At 39.8% G+C, this 23,429-nt stretch overlaps 1 protein-coding gene across 1 annotated transcript in view; it reads left to right on the top strand.

Moving 5' to 3' along the window:
- Positions 1 to 460: 460 nt before the first annotated feature.
- The window catches only part of ahcyl2b (adenosylhomocysteinase like 2b), a 43,295-nt gene continuing 20,326 nt past the window's right edge, over positions 461 to 23,429 (top strand). Inside the window, exon 1 of the mRNA XM_061030225.1 lies at positions 461 to 833. Coding sequence (XP_060886208.1) covers positions 498 to 833 — 336 coding nt within the window. The 5' untranslated portion in view covers positions 461 to 497. The remainder of the gene's footprint in view (positions 834 to 23,429) is intronic.

Below are 23,429 nucleotides of genomic sequence, written 5' to 3'. Positions count from 1 at the left end.
TCTTAGAAGTGATATGTTTCATCTAGTTCTTCATTTCACCCGTGTGAAGGATTATATGATATAAATCATATAAAATTAATGAACTGCTTGTTCTACTTTTTAATTTATTTTTTAAAAACGTGATAGCTGACAATTCTGGCAGAAATCGTGTTTTTTTTTTTTTTGTAATTTAGAATCGTCCTCTCATTGGAAACACAATTTCCCACAATTCCTATCTCTATGAGGATTTTAATGCTGGGGAATATAGTTTATCTCTTAAAAGGGGTTCATATTCGCTAATCGAAAAATATCTTTCCATGTTATGTTTTCTCACATGCTCACTGATTTTTTTTGCAAAATATCTATCGTGTGTTTAAATTGTTTTTCAATGTGCATTCTTGTTGAGATTCTTGCAGGCACTACAAAACCCAAGATGCACTTGGCCAACGTCGGTCGTCCGTTCACATCCGCTTGACTCGCTATTTGTGTTGGAAAAAGGACTTTGTGAAACTGCAGCGATGTCAGTCCAGGTTGTGGCAGCGAAAATGGCAGAGGTCGAACTCAAAGACGTCCCCACCGGTAAAGACTTACCAGCTGATTCCCCTTTGACACCGACCTCAGAGGGCAAGAACATCGCCAGAAACGACCCGCACGAGGCCGGTTCCTCTGCGGCTGCTTCCCCTACAGCGGAGTCCTCCGCGAAAGCCGGGGAAGGCAGCCTGGGTTTGCTCAACCCGAACCCCGCGAAGATGCCGCAGGCTTCGGCAATGAAGCGGTCGGACCCGCAACAGAACGGCGGAGAGGCGTTCGTCAACCGTGACGGTACCGTTGCAGAGGCACCACGCATGAAGAAGGTGAGTGGGACAGCATTTGTTCTCCATATATCCTCGATGTTATTGGACCACCACCTCGCCGCAATGAGAGCTCGCACGGAAAGCTGGCATTGTGTGACGATGCTAACAAGCTAGCTGATTCAGCTGTCAGTTCACGCTTTAAATTATCTGCTTTGGTGCTTTTAACATTGTATAAAGTATAATAAGGACTTAAAACTGTTTGAAAAGCGGGTTCACTACAGCTGACACAGCAAAAATATTAGGTACAAGAACTCAGTAGGTGGATAAAACCCCCAACTCTTTGTACAAGTTTTGGTAAATGCAATAATATGAGTTTGCTGTTCCCTTTTTACGCACATTGCTCACTCTTATTTTGTTGTTTCATGGGTTTTGACCAATCATTTGCATGCACAGCAAAATAGGAAAGCTTCACACTAAAAGTTAAATATGACTTTTGTCGCTTAGGTTAAAGCTTAACTTGCTTTCTAAGAACATTTACGTCGATAGTTTGCGTTTGTGCTCGGTCAACAAAATTAAAATAGACACGTTTCCTCACTTACAGTCTCAGGACACGTGGTATTGCTGCAGAGTGCTCACACATTATATACCACTGATAACAGTGGAGCTGAGCTATCTAACGTGGTGATCATGTTTGAAATAGTTAGATTATGTACAGTGGCATAGAATAAATGTTATTGTCCAGGTGTGTCCTCAGGTGGGCTTGAGCTTATTGCATCTTCTGTATAGGTCAAGTTATATACTTCCTGTATGCATCACCTCAGGTTAGTTTATTGAAGATACTTTAAGATGGGACATCAGTAAGTACAGGCTAAGCTAAATTCAGATTGACTGTTCCAGTACTACCCAAGGTGTGTGATTTAAGTCAGACATAACAGTAGTTAGTAATCCGTGACCTTAGGGCACTCCTGACACCTAGTTTTCACAAGCCCGATTCAGCCTTTATAACACCTACACTTCATCGAGGGTGTTTCCTGCTCTTGTGGCTTAAATCAGAGGTCAGACTGACGTTGCAAGCATTTTTCTTGGAGAGCAAGAATCCAGGGAGTGGTAGAACTTATTGTTTTGAGTTTCGCAAAGTGTCAAAGGAAACACTGTTTTTGAAGAGAAATGCTCTGACAAAACTTCCATCTCTGCTCCTCTGATCCGTGCTATTATTAGCAGTTGACAGTGATTCATAGCCCGTGGTCACTGCAGTGCACTTTATCAGTGGTGGTCAGATTCAGAAATTGATTTTAGATATGTGTATGGTAAGAGCCGCTCTGATTCTTTGACTTCCTGTGGGCATGTGGCTTTGAACTAATGCAACGCTCAAAATGTTGGTTTTGAAATGGGTTTAAGAAGTGTGTTTGGAAGTTTCTGCTTTTCCTGTGAAGTTAATGCAAAATACTAGTTCAGTGTGTTTTCACAACAAACCTTTTGAGATGGGAAAACCAAAAAGGTTGACTCATGTTAGGTGAAACCAAGGGACAGAACCAGTCGGATGGTATACCCTCATCACACACACCCTCTCCTACGTCCCAATCCTGTAAAACAACCCGTAAGGAAACCCCAACAGCAGACCTATATGAGGGAGATCCAGATAGTACAGGGTGAAAATGGCTTGTGCACCGAAAGCAGCTCAGGCCAGATGGCGTTTTGTACCTCACCCTGTCACAGCAAGCAGGCATATGGAAGCTGGACAACATTTGGGGGGTAGCCAAAGACCTGAGGTACTTGACAGTCGTCGCCACATCTGGATAATAGAGGAGACGAAATTTGCATACCGGACAATGGTAAAGGCATTAAATATCAAAAAGGCTATGTTCATGAAATGATTTAAAGTTTATTGTTGAGTATCTTTTGATATTGACGTATACTCTAGCTGGTGTCTTTACAATGTCCTTTTTTTGTGTCTGTCTTTAACAAAATTTTGTTGTAAAGTAGCATCAAATTTGTTAAAAATATCCATTTGCCTCTTTTAGAATTACAAACATGAAAATGTAGTAGTTAATGTTATAATAAACTAAAGCCTGGTTCCATAGTTACATTTTAAACCAATATAGTGGCCACGCTTATATCAGTCAACAGTACAGACCTTTGTTTACGGCGGTTGCATTAGTTTTATCGGTGAGCAGTCCCATTATTAATGAGAGTGATGGGTAGGATGCTTTGTGTAATACACTTGTGAATGTTAAGAGAAACTGTACAAAATGAATCATTTCAATCAAAGAGGAATCACATTTTAGTTTTCAGGGTTAAAGGTTGTTTATTTTCCAATAATTGTAATGCAGATCTGAGTAATGGAATATATACACTACTTAGATTAAAAAGAAGAAATCCATTAATACTAGTAATTGAAATGCACATTAATATCAATACTCTGTTGTCACTGCATTTGTGTGATCAATCTCTTTGGTGAACATCCACTGGGACAGTAGGTTGCCTCCAAGCCTATTTATAGATCACGAGGCATAGTGGGTCCTATAGCACACTGCATTATAGATATATGACCACAGCCTGGCCCTTGCGCATCTGCTGAATTCTGCCTGCCTTGTGCAGTAAAGGGTAAGTGAAGCAATGAGGCTGACACAGGGATGCAGGCAGACAGCATTGTTGACTGACTGAGTGACTGGATGACCGACTGGCTTTTAATCCTTTATCGTGTCGTCACATGAGGGGATTAAAGGGGCCAGCTCTCTGTCCTAGGTGGGTCCAGATGTAAGCTTTTTTTTTTTAGCCAGTGATGAGTTTCATTTTTGCATGCAGAATGTCACGCATATCTCCATCTTCCAGGATGTCCAGGATGATATCTCCAGTATGAAGGAAACTAGCAAAGATTACTAGCTGCTAGCTTTGCCATGGTTTATCTCTATTGTTTAAGGCTGCGGCAAGAAGGAGTGCACGATGTAATGAAAAATTACTGTATGCAAAAATGTTTTCAGTATTGAAGTTTGACATGAGATAAATCAACAAACATGTTAGCTATAAATTTCAGTTTGATGTATTGCACAAGTTAGTTTCTCAATCCATAAAGTAGCATAATGACACAGCATTGTGGATTCTATGGGGCCTGGCCCCACATGAGCTGATCTCATAGATCCATATAATACTTTCACTTTATTAATAACAGCTCTACATTAAAAAGGTGAAATGGGATTTTAACAGATTTATTACTGACCTCTTTCAGAAATGTGAACGAGAACAATCTCTTAATTTCATTTGTCTTAACATGAGCATGTGGATTATTCTTTTCATTTATCTATTATATTAAATAGGAACATGTTGAATTGACACATCCATATTCATGTATCATTACAGCCTAACCACACCGTCTTTATCAACAACATGATCCCTGTTATTCTCTCCGTCCTCAGTTTCTTCTAGCTTACTTGCAATCGCTACCTTTGGTCCTCAAGTCTAACATTAGGTCAGAGAGGTCTCGTCTGATTGGCTGTACTGCTGGGGCCTTGTTTTAACAGATGTTTATACCTTTGGGTTCACTGACCAAGCACAAGTGTTTTCCCCTTGTTAACCACCATGATATACAAATCCTCCTTCACATTAAACATTAATGGAGTAAGTTTCTCTGTTGTGGGATGAATAAAGGTTTATCTTATCCCGCTCATCTCAATGCTGTTTTTGGAAAGCCTTCACAGTGATGTGTGAAGAATCCACAGTAGGATCGCGAGGTCGTCCCTCTGTGATCTAATGTTATGTCATCCAGTAATCTGGTGTTCTTGGTAACGCTGTCTTCTAAACAGGCTTACACTGACCCGTGGCTGCTCTACTTGAAATGAGTACTCTTCGTGGAATACTAGACTGTGGATCCAGAAAGACATTCAGGATTTAATTCAATGTGTCTGTCGCCACAGTCTATATATGCAATTGTTATTCTCCCTACTCTAATTTAGTGGCCTATTTGGAAACTCTGTGTATTGAATTTAGTATTGCCCAAATGTAACCACAAAGCTTTTTTTTTTTCTCTTAGCAATCTAGCCAAGTTGTCACAGTACAGTTGTTTCAGTGTGTCTTTGTAAAAAGGCCTGACAAAAATATTTAACTTATGATTCTTTTTGAGCTAAGGATAAAGAGTTAATGAAAGATATCTTAAGCTAAGAGAAGACCCGAGAGAATAGTTTGTTGTTCTTTCACTTTGTTCCCTACACTTTCTGTTTGACTACTCGTAGTCAAACAGAAAGTGTTAGGTAGATTGGGGATTTTTAGCTTTCTCATGTTCATGAAGAATCTTCATCAGACTGTCATACAAGGAAATCATATCACTCTCCTTACTGTATTCCCTCTTTTTTTTTGTGAGTCAGCTGTGAGACTGAGCTGCTCTGTGTGTGAGTGTGCCCAAAATGCTGATCAAATGCATTTGTGGAGGGGACCCTGCCTTCTTTATTTGCTGTCCTTTGTTGTCATAGCTTAATCCTGCTTTTATCTTTGACAAATATATTTTTAAATATACTTAGGTTTTGTCCATAAGTCGGCTGAATAAAATCAATCCTCTTTCGGTCTGTGCTTGAACTCGTGCAGTCGAAGAGACCCACAGGAAGGTGCAGGCTTTATGACACTGCAACGTACAAGGTCTCGTTTGTGAGAGGTTGACATGGTTTGTGTGTTTTGAAAAGGTCAGTTCCTTCAACACTTACAAAACTGTCTGCATCTCAAAAAAGACACTGGTGTTTAAGATGTAACATCTGTTAATGTAGCTGGACAGCCAAGGTTGAAAATGTGATTTTCATTTGGGGTTTCCTGCCGTCCCTAACATTCCTTTGCTGTGTGTTGACCGGGAGAATGTGGAGCCATGGTGTGAAACCTGAGAAATGGCCTGAGAAAGTGTAAGGGACCATTGTATCTCCTAACTTCATCTTCCCCTGTCTTCCACCTTCAATCATGAATGTCAAGTTTTACAGACAAATGGACCTTCTATTGTATATGTGGCTTGTTTAATTGAGTTTCAGCTTATGGAGGCCTACAGGGTTTTGTCAAATGAACTGGACTTTAGGGGTGAAGCATGCTTAGGCACCATACGGATTGTCCAGTGTGAGTGTGACCTAAGAAATTAAATTGGTATTCTAGAAGTGTATATGAATTTCTATATTGATTAAATAAGACTGCATGGTCAGCGGACTACCCTTCTTTTTGTGTTACATTAATGTTGTTTCTTGAACGGAGTTGCAGGAGTTTGCCTTAAAGCCCTGCTATCTCTGTATTATATTTAACACCGTTGTCATGACAAGAGTTTCTTTGGTCGTTGAATTTTCATGGAGGACATTACAGCAAGTGAGTTTGAATTTTGTCAGAGGTCATCTGCAGGGTTTAAGGGGAAGCCTCAATTTATTGGCAGTACTTTTTATGGGCATACCTTTGACCAGAAGAACCAAGAAGAAGGAGGATGTAGGTTTGCTTTGATGATCAGGTGGTGGAGCCTTTGGCCTGATCAGAGGGGAATATTTTGAATCCGAGTCTGCATGTGATGAAGTTTGGGAATGAGTTGCCGAATGGAGTTTTTACATTTTACTGCACGCCTCAACATTGGTGGGGAAGTAATTAAGAACTTATCGCTTCGGATCAAGAGTTACTTACAGATACCGCTCCTGTTATGAATCAGGAACAAATGATAGGTTATATAAAAAATCGGTATGGCTGGTGTTGGCTTTAAAAAATATCTGCATTAAATCTAATTACTATTAAACACATAATACCAATTTCCTGGGTTATAGTCAGGGAATGTGGCAGGAGGAATATTCACCCACAGCTCAGGGAGTGAATTTATAGCATTGGCTTTTAACATAGATTTATTAAGAATATCCCTAGCCATATTGGATTCTTCAGGCAGATACCAATGCAAATTTTAGAGGGTAATAAAATCGACCAATTAATAATGTGGAAGTGAACTAAGGGAATTTGTCAGGTGGAACCAAAATGGTCATTCTCTTTGATTTGATATGGCTTATGTGATTAACTCTGTTGTTGGTTCATCATTTTGTACTTGATCAGAGTGGCTGTTCCTTTTTATATATGGGCTTTGGCATCTAAACTATTAGAACCAGTGGATGGGCTGTGTTATGTATGAAAGGAAATTTAGTTTACCTTTAGAAGATGGAAAGCTGATGATGTCAGGACTGCTGAGGAGCTCTGCCAGGCAGCAGAACAAGGAATGTGTCAAATGAAATCGCCATAGGAATTCAATGTGGCTTTTGTGTGATTTTGTATGTCTTTGCAGCCTCTGCCACGTATAGATGAGGGTCTGTTATTGGCCATCTTTGCTTCTAATAATCTGAGCGGGAAACCCTGATTCATCTGATGCTCTTACTCTCCTTTTCCCTAAATTACCATGTCCAAAAGCTTTACTTTAGCTTCATCCCCTCATGCTCATGTGCGATGCATTCTCTGTCTGCCTGCTCACGGCGTAAATCTCATCGCCTCGTAGTGCTTTCACACCTCACTTACCATCTTCATCTGTGCCACAGAGGCCGACTAAGGACATGGACTGTTGGTACTTTACACCAGTTTGAGTTTCTCTCACCACCCGCCCGGCTGCCAGAGTTATCTCGTCATCACTCATCATCACTGTCCAGATAGGATTTGCTAGCTGCTATATTGTTTTAGGGCAGCATGATTGGATTGGCTCTCAATTTCCTCACAGTTCATCTTAAATATTTTCAGTAACAAGTATTTAATGCTATCACATGTCAATACCTTTCAGGCATATTGTCAACATGTCAGTATGACTGTCTGCAGACATAAATCATGCAGATATACGTGGTTGAAAAGCTAGCCAAATTCCAGAGATTTTAGAAGGGGATTGGATTGGTACAACGATACCAAGCAGATGTTGCCCTAAGTTGTGTTCATTTAAATGATAGTAGTATGCTTCTTATAGGAATATGTGTTAATGCTGATGCCATGTGAATAATCGCACACAGGAATTGCTAATGTGTGTTTGATTACCACGCTGAGTGTTTTCAGCTGTACCCTTGCTGAGAAGTAAAGTCAATATCCAGCAGAACAATTATTTTCTTTAATTAATTCTATTGAAATAAAGCCATGTTCAAATGTTAATGCAATTTCCTAAATGTCACAGAAATTATACTTTTTGCCAGGAGCTCTGGCAGTGTTCATAGCAGACCTTTTGTGACATTTCAAACAATGGTTAATGAGGGTTACCTTATCATTGGTGTGCTGTAGCTGTCCTCTGTGGAATTGAAAACATGAAAACACCTGTACTTGACCTGCTCCTCTGTGCCTCGTGTTACTGAATGTACCACCCACACACTGCACCGGTGACTCCCGCGGTTGTAATTCATTTCCTGCCTCGTCATCGCAACTCACTATCACTGCTCAGGGATACAGCTCATTGAGTTACACATCTTTCCATCTGAAGGCTTTTTACAAGGATCAGGTTCTTGGAACAGGGAAGTGAACAGCATGAAGGGAAACGGGGAGCGCTCGGTTTTCCTGGAACCTTAACACTCGCGAGCAGCCAGCATCGTGTGAAATTTTAAACCCTCTGGTTTGGTTACTGTTGAGCAAACAAGCGAGCACCAACCCAGTGGATTTGTGCGTCCCCCCCCCCCCCTAGCCCACTAGTGTTGTGTTTACATGAGGATCAGTAGACAGTATAGCAGACATTAACACTGGACTGGCTATGCAGCATGGCAAGGAATGCAGCTCCATACTGAAGCCCTGCATGTGAACAAAGAGCCAACATTGTGTTGAAAAGTGCTGCCTCACAAAAGTGCCCTCACAAAGCCTGAAATGAACCCCTGCAAACCCATCTGTCTGCCCTGCTTCCTATTAGTCAGACCGAAACCACAAACTCCCTGGCAGACCATAGCTGTGGAGGGATTGGAAGTAGATAGAAAAGCTCCAGCTTCATGTATAGTCTAATTGAGAGGAAATTATCCTATGATGTAATATGAAGAAACTGGTTTTGTTTTTGACCATAATCCATAATGATGAAACCATGCAAATACTGATCAGTAAAAGCAATACAGCATGGGAGGCTTAGAGATAAGTGTTGGCTACCTTCACCAAATTCTATAATCTTGTTATAAAAGAATCAGACAGAAAGATTATGGTAACTTATGCTTCAAGTGTGTGCAAAGACCAAAATAATAAAGACTTAAAATAGACCTTGTGTATTTATACATTATAGTCCTTTATTTAAACCTTTTAACAAGTGTGGCCTTTTGAGATGCCAGAAACAAACTTTGAACACATTGATACAATTATTGGAAAGTTGCTTAAAGACTGATGCTTCATATCAAGCATGAGTTGTTTAAACCTTCTTAATTAATGTTAGCATTAACACCCCTTTTAGTTCTGTTTGGATATTCTCTAACTAACTACCCACCAAGTATTTGTCTCCTTTTACCAGCTGGAAGCTCTACTATTTTTTTTTTAGTTTGATTGGCTGCTGTTTGTTCCTTCCTTGATAGTATACAGGGGGTTAATTGGAGCTAAAATAGCTTGGTATTGTGTTTAAAACAGTGATTTGAAATGGGCTTAAAAACCTGTGGGGAACTTTTTTGAAGAATACAAGCCACAACTTTTATTTTACAAAACACATTGGTTTTATTATTGTAAGAATATTTAAAAATCAGCTTTTCCAATGAATTGTCTTGCAGTTCAACTTGAACTGCAAAGACACTTGAACTTAAGTGTCTTTTTTGTCAACTTCCAGTAGCCTAAGGTGTTTGTAAAGAGACTTACATGAAGTCAAAATCCAGCATAATAACTAATAAAAATGACTTCAGAGTCTTTTAAACCCATGCATTACTGACCCCCATCTTGGGTTTATTCAGAAATAGAGCAGCACCACCCCTTGTCTGTGAGCCTTAGATGTAATTATACCTCCTCCACAGGGAATAAGGGCTATTTATGGCAAATCAGGAGGAGAGGCCCCACACGCAAACACAAACACACATTAGCTATTATAGATACGAACAACTTAATTTATGCTTTTGATATTTTCTGTTTACATTTTTGGTTTTGTTTGGATTGCACACTTTCATTGAGCTTAATGACTGACGTTGAAAATCCTTTTGTTTTTCCAATCCAGTGAAAGGATTTATTGACTCCTACGGTGGTGGAAAATGGGCCAATATGATGAAAAGCATTTAGTGATGGAGATGGATGATTGCATGGCTAAACAGATGAGTGGATGATACTTACAGTAGATACAGGTTGCAGTTTAATTTGGGTGAGCGCCTCGGTAACATCGATCCATTACTCGATCAACAATTCTGTATAACATGTTTATTGTTTTCTCCGAGATTAGAGAGCCAACAATTGATTTTTAAACAATGTGGTCAATTCTAATGCTGATCAATCAGCTGTCAGTGTGAATAGAATCAATTGACAACAGGATCTGATCACGAAGCCTTTTTGCTTCTGTGCCCTACTTGGGCAAAAAAATGCTGTTACACAACTGGACTTGAGGGTGCTTATTTGTGTGTGCAAGAGAGACCGCTAAACAGGATAGTTAGATTATTTGAGGATAATTTTAGTTGACAATAATGTGTGGTTTAGACAAGTTTAAATGTGCCTTTAAGGGGAAATCCATGTCTTTGGCAAATCAATTTGCAAGAAATTCAAAACTTATTAGTGAAAGCTCTAGCTTGTCCCTGAATGACATGTGATGCCTGCAGTCTTGGCACTCCTTCTCCATTCAGTGGCATGCAAGAGTATGTGAATGTGAGGTAAAGCAATAAAGTTGGAGAAAGCCCCTGAGTTTGTTGTCTGTCCTCCTCTCTCCCCTCTCTGTTTGGACGCACATAGGGTTTAATCTGTCACTAAGCCCATCATTCATTGCCTGTTCTCTTCTAGTATCAGTGTCCCTGGTTTTTACAGTGACTATCAGACCATATCAGAAGGACAATTGTTCTTGTGTGCTGCGCTCAGTTTAGATAGCCCTGCATTTTTTCCATTGTCTTATTGCAGCACTGCAAGTGTTCAAAAAGCAAAAGCAGTCAGTTGGACCCATGAAATGGGAAATACATTTAACTGACTCCTTCTCCTCTTAACTTCTTAGACTTGATATAGCATCCAGGTAGCTTATATGTAAGCTCAAGTTAACAATATTTAGACACTAAGTTGCTAAGCATTAGGGATACTATTGTCGGCCTGTACCCCATTTTGGTCTAGACTCAAATGTGACAATTGCTGAATGGATTGGATATTTCACACAGACGTTAATTGTACACAATATATTGAAACAAGTTTGGTGATGCATTGGCTCTCATTATTAGGCAATTGTCAGGTCAAAGTATTTTTTTCATTTCCAACACGTTTTGAAGACATTCCAATCAGACTCATGGAAAGCAGGTCCATTAACTGGAGCTACAGCCAGTCTTTGGCTACAGCCTGGCTGGTGGCAGGTGGATGGGTGGTAGTTCTAGCATAACATTTGACTGGCTTTGGGGGCCAACATATAAAACTATTAATAATTTGTTTAGCCAACTAGTAATTATTGTGCCAACTCGCGAGGGTGATGCCGTTAACTGTTCAGTCGACTGAATGTGCAAACCCCTGAAAATGATACAACATAACACGTATGTGCTTTTCCCAAAGCAGAAATTGTTGAACATACGCAGCAGGCACTTTCATCTCTATAAGGTGACTCTGTGTTCCTTCACATTATATCTATATACATGCTGACACAGTATGCAGGGTTAGAGAGCTGGAACAACTTCCTACAGTGCTCCTGGTGACGTGGCTGCACTGACAGTAGTGAAGGCCTGTGTTGGCACCAAGCCTCTGGCCACATATGTGTTGTGTGTGTGTGTGTGTGGGCACGTGTTGAGCCACTGGTAATTGCGTGTGGGATCAGTAACTGCCAAGTGTATGCGTTGGTAATTGCGTGACTGTGAGTGTGTATGTGTGCCATTATTTACAGTCTGAGCACTTGTCTGTGTATATAAATCAGCAGGAGCCATTCTTACATCACAGCCACCCTCAGGCGCCTTGCTGTGCTCCTATACACACACACACACACCACCTCCTGCTTGCTGCTTCCTTTTTCTTACTTCTATTGGATGAGAGGAGGGTTATTGAACAACAACTGCAGCAGCCACTTTTCCTTTCAGGATTTTCAATGTGCAGGATTTCTTCTCACATACTTGAGTGCTTTCATTTCCAGTCTCTTGCAGAACACAGACTTACTAGCAGCCTGTTGTATCTCGTATGAAACACTTTGTCCTAAGGATAAGTGCATGTACGAGTCCAGTAGTGGGATACACAGCCATAGTGACCCCTGTATGGCATGTCAAGGTCATTACAGTGGCCTTGCGTCTACGATCTTTACTGAGGGACATTAAACAGAGGCAAACATTTGTAATCTCTGCATGAACTTGTGAAGATGTGCATGCATCCGAGTTTCTTTTCAGTCCTGGTTTCTGCTCTGTCCAGCTCCCTGCTGGTCTTTGTATCTCCCACCCCAGGCAGGCAGATGGATTTAAGAAGTAATAGATACAGCTTTTTCTCAAAACCCCAACCTCTCTGCCAGTTCAGTGCCCCTGTTTTTTTTGTCCTGTGTAGTCTTTCCATTGCTTTGACTTGGGGACATAGTCCCTGTTACCCTCCTTTCTCCAGGAGTTCTTTCCACGCAGCAGATTTGTCTTTTAAATACTTACAGTAAATCTTTCTCTTTTCTACAATGCTTGATTTTCTATTTAACCACATCTTTTTGTTACGAGCCATTAAAATGGTTTTCCTGCAGCTGTTATTTCCAATTCCACCCTGCTAGAACAGCCCGCCATTGTGGAAATAAACACGGACTCGACTGTGTGCATGTTTTTGTAATGTGTTAGACAGTAACTTGGCTCATGACTCAAAGTGCCAGTGATGTGCAGAATTAGTTATTACTCAAGCCAAAAGGTGAAAACGGGGTTGATGACACCAGGAAATGTACTCATTGGCTCTTTGGTGGCAGGTTAGCTCTTACCGAGTGTGCAAGAAACTGCTGCAAGCCGATGAATGATTACCTTCTGTGTGTTGAAACTGTAACCAGTCCTGCATTCCTCTCTGTTCCTCTCTCTAATTGAGGGACTCAGTGATGCACTTAAATGCTGTTCTATACATTAAAATTCATCTTGTTAGCAGCATATTATATACCGGTAATTAAAACATTTGTTTATTTTTAATGGAATTTAAAAAAAAGTTTTGTTGTAGAAGTGTTGCCTTCAACTGTTGGCTATTTACTCTCTGCAGAAAGGCCTTAAGCCTGGAAAGTGTTTGAAATAATCATCAAAATGTGTTCTCCTTAACCTGATGATTGCTTTGACCCATCAACTAAAATCCACTTAATGGAATGTCATCTGGTATTCAATATTGAAACTTGCTTTGTGCAAACATATACAATGAAACTCAATATAAACTTGAATTTGATTGGGTTTGTTGAACAGATGGCTGTAATCAGTAGAAATTGGAATAAAAAAAAAAAACAATTAGTTTTTTCAAATCCATTACTTATCATGGGAATCATGCATGACATTTATTATTCAAATAAGATTTTAACACAATCTTAGTAACCCTATCAGTTCTCCACAGTATCCTTAATTACTCCCATCTGAGAAACAATTCAAAAACCGAAAAATAAATTAAAAATCTGTATTTATGTCCAACTAAAGTTAGCAGTTAATGAAGGGTACCATGGCTTCGGATGAGTCAGTGCTGGACAGTAATGGTAACAGGCCTGATTGTCAGCAAATGTGCCGATCAACACCAGCATCACCGTCAAGACATGACAGTCTGTCAGCTGCATCATGACGAGCGGATAACAGTGTCCTGTGGAAGTGTTTGTATCTGAGGAGTAACGTCAATGCCTGGAAGCTGACTTGTATTTCGACCCTGCTGGAAACGGGTCACAAACGCAAAGAATGAAAGCTTTCCTTTTTCTTGTTGCCACCTGTCTGTCTGGAATAGGTCCTGTGATGTGTGATGCCTCGCTGTGTGAGTTGAATCCGAGGGCACGGTATCCAACTCTAGCGAGGGATTGTGTTTGATCTAGCTTCAATTAGGGAGGCGAGGAGTCATGAAAAGGACAAGCCCTATGTGTGTGTATTTGTGAAGTGGTGGGAGAAGATGCAGAGAGAAGAAAGGAGTAGAAAAACTTGGGCACCTCTCTGTCTGCGAATGTCGTATTGTCAGTTATTCTTGTACACAAACACAATAGTAACCCAGGAAAAGTAGCTGAAAGCATTAACAGCATTTCCACAGTCCTCAGCTCTTGGATGTGCAATCCAAGGGCTTTCTCAAAACATGCACATAATAACACTGTGGTGTACTCTCCAGCCTGTCAAGTTGTGTAAGAGGGAGTGTTGTTGCAGTAGGAGAGGAGCAAAATAGAAGGAAGAAGAGAAGTATGTACCAAAAAGCACAAACAAGTGCATGGGAAATGTTTTTTTTTTGACTGATAGCAGCTTGGAGGCCGAAGAGAAAGCTATACAAATCCCTTCTGCTGCTTTATCAAACCAACCAAACAATATGACTTTCCATCATGGTGTTTGATAATTTTTTACTGACAACAGATTATTTTTTACAACCTTTCTGATAAAGATGTTTATTGGTGCCCTCAGAGTAACTTGATGAACTGTCTTGGGTGGGGACACTTTGTTGACACTGTGCACGTGTTTGTATATGTGTAGTGTGCGAGCATTTATACACCTGTGAAATGTGAAAGGCGTTTCACATTCTGACAATACATATTGATCATTAAGGAAGAAAGACTTGCTATTGTTAATATGGGGGTTTCCAGCGTATTATGTAATAAAGGGCCAAATAAGTGTAATTGACTGGAAACTAATTTAGCATATTTAGGAGTTGTTGCCTTTTTGAAGTATCCCCCTTGTGGATCTTCATCTTATAGCTCTTTGAACTTGCCCTCAATCATTAACCAACGAAAGCTATCAGCTACTCAGCATACTTGAACCACCGCCAAGTTCTGTTAGTATTGTAGTGACACTGTTTCGCAAGTTCACAAATCCTACGACAAAAAAATCATTTATAATCTTTCTGCTTCCTTTTGATCAGCAACTAACTGGAGCGATCATGGTGCAACATTAAAATGTTAAAAGGGCACCAAAAGCTTACATTAGCATTCAATGAATTCTGTTAGCTAAAGCAAACTTTCACCAGGAATTTAGGTATTTTCTTGTGTAATGTCTTAATGCGTACCATTCATGTTAGCTCAGACATGCTTCAATACTAATGTAAGCTGTTATCTTATAGGGCTTTCACAGTTGCAGAAAACTCTTAAAATACTCCTGATATTTGTGATATTTTTGATCTGTGTGTGTGTGTGTGTGTGTGAACGCAAACAGCCACATTTTTAACCCCGACTTCACCTGGAGTTTATCGTGCTAGACCCCTAGTATTTTTTTCTCAGTAAGTCCGAGTGGGCTGATGTTAGAACGCAGCAGGATAAGAGAATTCACCTCGAGCCAGTAGGAGAGGGTGATGAAGTTTATATGCTGTGACTGGAGTCAGTATGCACGCAACCGCTATGATCTATGTGCACATAATTAAACGGTTTCTGTTCATCAGTATGTCAGTCTGCACTCTTTTAGTTGATAGTGCGATTCTGTTGAACTGCACATAGCATTGATATGAAGGCAAATATTCTCAATATCACATACTATAGCAGACTGCCTCTTGGTCTGCTACTTCTGCGTTGTTTTTTTCATGTCATGTCTTACCTCAGGAGACCCTCAGTCCCCCCCTCCCTCCTGACAGGGATAGTCTCCCACTGAGAGGAGCATATGTAAACAGCCAGATCAGAAGATAAACAGAGCAGTCCTCCTGACTTTGTCTCAATATTTTCACGAGTGCATATGTGAAAATGGTTTTACAGAAGCCAATGGGTTTTAAAATGTTATGTACCTCAAAATATGACCCCCAGTCCCTCCTAGTACTGACAATTTTTAATAACCACTGCTTGTTGAGTTACTCATCAGTCAGAAATAGATAAAATGAAAGATTAGGCGAACTCTGTATGTTGACATGATTTCAAATCTTGGAAAAAGCAGTTTGTCATTATAGCAGTCATCGAGCTTCCCACCTTGAGTGTGACAACACAGGATAATGAATGATAATTATTTTTAATTATAAATGACCATCTTTAAAAAGACTGTTACATTTTCCAATATTGCTTTTTCCTTCCAGATTCGTGACAATCTGGCTGCAGCACTTTTAGGATTTAACTTGAGGATATTTCCAGACGTTGGTTTTTAGCGTTAAGCCGTTAACAGGAAATGTTCCTCTTTGCCTCTCCCTGCAGTCTGTTTTTCTGTTATCACCAAGTTTTCCAAGCCTTAACAGACTGCATCCGTACATAAAGCTATTACAAGCCCCTAAGCGCTTTGATTTTAGCATACTCATCTTTGCACTTAGCTTGTCTGATCTTCTCTGTCCGTGCTTGTTCTCCTTTTAACTCAGTTTAGTCATCATGTTTTCTTCTGCTATCATCACATGGACACTGCGACTGATACCCAGCCAAGCACCGTGGGGGAAAAGAAGATGGACTATTAAAGCCAGCCGCTGGATATATCATTGGGAAAGATGAATGTGGCTGCAAAGTCTTGTAAATTGACCTGAGGTTGTCCACACATTACAACCCAAGCTATTTTTACTCCGTTTCTGGATAGAAAACAGATCACAAGCTCATCCTTCCATCACTGACGCAGACTGTCTGGTGTTTAAGATTTCCTGGCCAGTGCTTACTTCCCAGAACGGAGCAGATGTTGACACAACACTTCAGCAACTGAAGTAGCAAGTTATGTTTTCAGTCAGCTTTTTCACGGGACATTGAAATGGGTCACTAGAACACCAACTTACATGACTGTGTTTATGTTATGTTCCATTTATTTTTTATTGTTACGATAAAGCTCTTAAAATTGCTAAACACACGTGCATTTCTAACACCAAAGCTTGCTTGAATAGTGAAACATCTCATACGCAGACATTTACACACTGATTGCAGACGCTGCTATGTTAAGTGTGGACCCATGTCCATCATTATTTAATAACCCTATTCATACACATTCACACAGGAGTCATTTGGGGTTCATTTGACATGTGACTGCAGGAGCTGGGGATCAAACCCTGACTTTCCGGTCTTTTAGATGACCGACTCTACAACTCAGCCACAGCCGCCCCCGTCCCCAAGGATTTTTTTTTTCCAGCAAGGACTTCGTTTGCAAACACAAGGCTAACTTATCTATTACTGGTAACTCTAAATAGCCATGAGTAAGTGAAAATGCATAGCTGCATAACTAAAAGTAGGTTATTATAAAGTTGTTGTGGAAAAATTCAGAAAATCTTTTCCTCAGTCCTAGATTCATACTGTTGTAATTGCAATGTAGAAATGTTGCCCCTTTTTAATGTAATTGAAGCATGTTTAGTTGCTAGCCCCTTTGACATTTAATATAAGTGAAGTTGTTGATGTTTATGCATTTATGTAAAGTGAATATTTAAAGAAAGCACCCAGTACATCCGTCTGCTTCCTGGTCATTCGGTTTAAATGACTGAAACATCAGGCTGTGATAACAGTAAAAATGAATAATAAAAGTCCAGAATGATACATAGATGTTGTTTAATACGCACTTCTGACACATACACTCATTCAGTATGCAATCTTGGCTAGAGCTCAGATTGTGCTTTCAGCGATGGAGGCTAGGCTTCCCCTAGAGGGTCGCAATAGTGAGGAGGTGTAAACAGCCAGCCTCTCACTGGCCCTAATGGAGAACCCTTCCTTCCCTCTTCTCCCTTTGGGTATCATCACAGAGTACCTTTCAACAGGTCTCTTCTGGCCCTGGCCTAGTTTACCTCTGATGCTTTTCTCTCCTGAGACAGACGGACAGACTGATGTTGAATGACATGTTTATTTGCATGGAACAGATTTCAGTCCCTTCTGCCTATCTGTTCGTAAAATGCATAATTCGGCCAGCTGATTCTATCGGCCCGATATAGATGCTAATTTTATCCCAGATATGCGCTGATATTACTATATTTGTTCACCAGTCAACTAGCATTTCATTTGTCATGCGTGGTTACTTTCCAGTTGAGTGACCATCTTGTCTTCTTTATCTCTTTTTCAAGTGTTGATTACTGCATTTGAGGAACAACACAGACAAAGTACAACTAAATGTATCTTATCTCTACAGATCGAAGATGGAGCTAAAAAAAGATATCAGCCGATATATCGGTATTGGATGTTTTCTCTCCCTAATATCGATATTAGTATCGGCCCCAAAAACTCCATATGGGTCAGGCCCTACATTTTACACTGAATCATAAAAGCCTACTTAGAGCTGCTGTCCTGCAAAAAATCCTCAAAACTCATTTTGGGAGACAATAAGCCAAGAAAAGACAATCCTAAGAAGCAAGTCCAAAGATCCCCCTGGATTTTGTCCTGCACAATGTTAAATGTTAATGGATTTTAAAATGTGTCCCAGTGCTTTAATAACTCATGAAAATGTGTTTAATTGACTTATAATTATCTGTGTCCTAACAACTTTACTTTTTTCAGCAGAGGTGATTCATTTTTTTGTTAAACATAATTATTCAAATTGACTTTACCCAAAAAATGTATTACTGTGACAATGTAGTGCATCAGCAGTAGCAGCTGTTAGCACACACAGACAATCAGATGACGCTGCATTTCACCGCACTGTTTGTCTCTGTGTCAGTATCTCTGATACTAACACAAACACAGTTTCTCTCATTCAATTTTGACTCTGTGGACAATGGCTCTTTGGTTTTGTGGGATGGGGGGGGGAAAGAGGGTTGTAATGACCTTGTCTGTAGCAACTCTGAAATGGAGCTCTAGCAATATTAACAACTGTTTGATGTACATTGTTCTCTTCACCACAGAAAATATATGTACATTTTGCAACTTTATAGGCTGCCTTAATGTGATAAAATGTAGAGGTTTCTTGGATTACTTTAAAGTTTGAGGGGCTCATGTCTTTTGTTCTCATTAAATTCTGCTTCTTCACTTTCTCTATTGTTGTCCTTAGTCCATCTGAGATATCCCAACCTCGTCCTTAACCGTGAAAAATTCAAACTCTTGTCGAACATGATCCTGCATACAAATGTCTGTTTATCAGTGCAATTTCAAGTCTGTTTGTATGCTGACATTTGGCAGCAGATGGAAAGGCTGACAAGTGATTCCCCTGTGAGCCCAGAGGAATCCTCTTCTTTTCAGGCCCTGTTTGTAGTGTCATTAAGACACACGACTGAAACCCGCAGCTGTAAACAAAGAGATGTGGGCTGATGCAGAAATAAGTATTTCATATGGCAGAAAATGTATAAAACAACCTTCTTATTAAAAACCCTAATTCTGAGACAAAAACCCCCACACTGGCACAAATTAAGAAACACTGATCCAAGAATACTTTTCAACAAAAAAATTCTTAAAAGATTTCATAGTACAGCATTAATGATATCAATATTAATAGGTGTGTTGAGAAATTTCATCATCCACATGTTTTCCTGTGCCGGGTTCAGGGACCTCAGAGGCCCAGTGCTGTGTTGCTACAGGGGTCTCTGCTTCACTCTGACCTCATTGTGTTTAAGTAGGATCAGGTTCCGTCTTTTTACACAGGTGTGTCAACACCAAGAATACATGAATCTCTTCTGGTCTGGGTCAATTGTAAATGCAAGCACAGGAAGAGCTCTCGTATAAAGTGAATTCTTTCTCGGACTACATTATGAAATGTTATTGTCGTCTGCAGAAACCAGAAGGAAGGAGTTTATTACATGTAACGTGTGGAATCCCTTCAGACGACACAGCTGTGAAGACATTGCTGTATGCCCTAAGCATTGCATACCAACTTGTGTCCCTATAGCTACAGCTGAGTACACAACATGGCAGGCATACTGCATAGAGTCCCAACAAATATCAGCAAATAGAAATAGAAGTTTACATATAGAAAGGATGGAAAATGTTTTTATTGCTCAATGACTGATATGCTTAAATTATTAAATGAAATTCATCCAGAGCAACATTTGCAAAAAACTTGTTGACCTAAAGTCCAAAGATTTTCAGTTTTTAATATTTGAAGAGAATGGAAAAAAATAAATAATTACATTGACAAATGGATTATGGATTATCTATCTTTCCAGCTAAACCTGTTGAGTAAATGTAAAGAGTGTCAAAAATACCTGTCTAGCCTCAATTTCCAGTTTCATTAACCTAAGAAAAGATTCACCCCTATTTTACATCTTTACCTCAACAGTACTACTATTAAGTCAGTATTTAACTGCTATTTGGATCTTCATAGTACCGGTCAATTCATGTGCGTCAGAAAAAAAAGGCTGCCTTCACAATCCTCCGTGGTTAAAGACAAGCCAGAGAGAGATCAGTGTTTGACGTCAGGCGTGTGCATTCAGTGTTTTTGTTAGACAGAGCCCCCTCCTGTTCCTGCATTAATCAGTCACTTCACTACAAATGTCAAACTACAGTAATCAGGGCCTTTAAAACTTAAAGTTGTGATATTAGAGCTCTGATTGGGCAAGAAATTAAGTCTGATTTCCAGAAACCTGAAGTTGACTTGCAGTTGCTTTTGTTGATTTCTCACCTTGTCATATTTGTATGTTTTTATTGAACACCCCACTATGCTGTTTTCCAGGTTGATCTGCAGCAGTCTTATTATGAAAGGCTGCATACCACCTCTTTGCCCCACAACATTCAAGTTTCATTCACAAATACAGACTGACCTGTAACCAAATCCACTGTCCAAGCATTGTTTTTGCTACAGTGTCTGTAGTTTATATGTTCTGTGTGTCTCTAAGTGAGGGGACACTAGAGAGGGATGTTTGTGTTATTCAGATTTAAAACACTGAGGTATATGTGGATTGTAAGTTGGAGGTTTCTTTTTTAAATTGGCTGAAAATGAGGAGTGTATCACCTGGTTGGTCTAAGGAAGACCAAGAAAAGACAATAATCTAAGCATGCAAAGATAATGCTGAGTAGGCACACCAGATGATATTACTCTTTCTGCTATTAGCATATAAAATATGTATGGCTTATGGTTTTCTGTTTTTCAAAATTTTTTCAAAAGACATCAAAATAGACACAAGAACATTTAAATGATTGATTCTGACATGTTGATAGCACTTATTGGAAAGATGTTGAACCATGTATTTAGTTATGCAGTGATTTTGAATGCTAAATCTGCAGATTTCTTTTAGAGTTCATTTGAAGGTTTGGGGAATTTGTGGATCAGAAGGATTAACTGTCTTTGCACTGAATGGTGGTGGGGAAAACGGTGACGTTTCATATCTCATCACATTTGCTGCAGCAGTACATCTGTCGCCTGTTTGTTTAGCTTTTATCTCGCCTGGAGAGGTTTCTGTTGTTTCACCAGACGTTCTCAACCAGTGCTCATCATGCATGTTGTTCAGATAGAGATCCCCTGCCCTGTCCTGTTACTCTGCTCTGCTTACATGCTGGTTATGGCTGGATCTGGTGTGCATGGTGGTGTCTACAATGCTCTTAGTTAAATAAGCAGATGAAACACAAAGCCTGTGTGTATGATCTCTGAGGTGAGCCATGCTCTGCCATTAAGCCATCCCAACACACAACCCAAATGATCCCTTTTTATATCACTCCTCCACCTTGATAATAATATTATTCTGTATTGAAAAAAGAGGGCACAATAACTGAAATTATTTTTTATGTTTATCTAACACTCATTTTAACCCTTTTAACTGATCATCAAATAGTTTATTCAGGAAAATCATGAAAATGTTTAATGTAACACTAAGGTACTTGATGTTATCATAAAAGGCGTCTGTGCGCTTTTACATTTTCTAAGAAAATTCAGCAATAGACAGTGAAACTCTGGATAGTGTATTTTGTTATAAGCACTAAGAGTGTTAATATGTGGCAAAAGAGCAGCATGCTGAACAACTCATTTTTAATAGTTGCTTAGCAACATTTTAAGCTATCATCGGCATTGCGAACATGCATCCGTACAGGACTAGAGGGTCAAAAACAAGTACATGCTGTGCGAGTCCTCTTCTGTTCACAAACAGCTCAGTGGGACTGCCTGCATCTGGCTTCACCCCCTGTATCCCACAACCACCTCTGCTACATAGTAATGACTTTTTAACAAGAAGAAATACTTCATATCAAGTCTATGTAATGGCTCCCTGCATCTTAATTCGTGTAGTATGAACACACAGCTGAGTGGAAAGTGGCAGTCCTGGGTTAGCTCCCATGTGTCCCAACATTCATTATTCACATGTCATTAGCCTCCCAATCAGTTACCATCCATAATGTAAAGGAGTGCAGAGCACGCTGTGAGAGATCAAGACGAGGCATAGTCTGACTGAGAATAAAAGTCTGGTTTGAACCCTGAAATTTATGCAACAGCCAAAATGGACTTTTGGATTATTTGCCGCACTGCTTTCAGTTTAGAATAAGAGGTGAAAGAAAATCAAACCCAGTTGTGTTGTAAATATTAGAATGTTTTTTTCTGTCCCCAGTGGCTCTCTAAATTTCAAACACATTGAACTCCACATAATGATTTTTCCAAAACGACGGCCAGAGTTTTGGAAAATACGCATTAGATGAGATGCTGAGTCATGCAGATCTATTCCTCGGTGGCAGTCTGCTCCTTCATTAGTGTTGCTGCTTCCTTTCATTTTATCAGTGCTTTTCTTACACAAGATATAACAAGCCTCTCTGCGGGATGTGTTTTAAGTTATCTCAGGTCATTCAGATTTGGTTGTGGTTCCTGTTATTATCTTCTTTTTTGCATTTTTATCATACAACTCGTTACCTCTTGTTATACTAGACACTTCATGTTTTATTACAATGAAAGTAAGCCGCACTAACAGCTGACCGGCTTTTGTTTGGTGGGTTGTTGTAAGTGGCTGTGGATTAGCATATCAGCTCATTCACTGCCTTGTAAATAAATCCTCAAATGTCATTGTAGCAAGTTGAAATGGAGATTAATGAGATTTTTCTTCATTGTTTCAGTTAAATACTGACAGAGTCAAGATGGTATAGCCTGTTGCAATAAAGCCTGTTGCAATAAAGCCCCTTCTGATTTGTTCTTCATGAGCCCTCTGATGTGTAATATCAATCATTGTGGAGATCCTGTCGTTGCCTGCCTATTACCTTCAATAGCATAGAAATCAAATCTCAAGTTGCCACTAATATATGGGTATACAGCCATGAGCTTGACAACAGATCAGTCTGCACATTGGCCTTTTTTTAGCATAGCAATAAAAAACCACTGTGTAATTTTCTCTGGCAGTACTCACTGTTCTGAGTCCTGAGCTAACCTGTGATAATCTTGTCCCAAAAAACATGTCATAAGCCCCTGTATTCCCTCCTCCTTCTGAGCTCCAAAAATGAGACTCAATCCCTCCATGCAGCCCTGAGCTCCTAAAGCCCCTCATCTAACCAGCATCTGATAAAACCTGAAGTGACCATTAGCCCTATTACAGCTGGTTATAGGATTCTGGCTTATTAGCACCATTATCTGACCTCCCAAATGATGTACAGTTGTCATTTTGTCATGCCATTGTGTGGACACAACTTTACTTCTACAAAAGGATGGATAAATACTTCATAGTTGTCTTGCCTCAAAATGT

Source organism: Labrus mixtus, chromosome 22 (assembly GCF_963584025.1).
Source record: "Labrus mixtus chromosome 22, fLabMix1.1, whole genome shotgun sequence".
NCBI lineage: Eukaryota > Metazoa > Chordata > Actinopteri > Labriformes > Labridae > Labrus > Labrus mixtus.
This window is presented reverse-complemented; position numbering and strand designations above follow the sequence as displayed.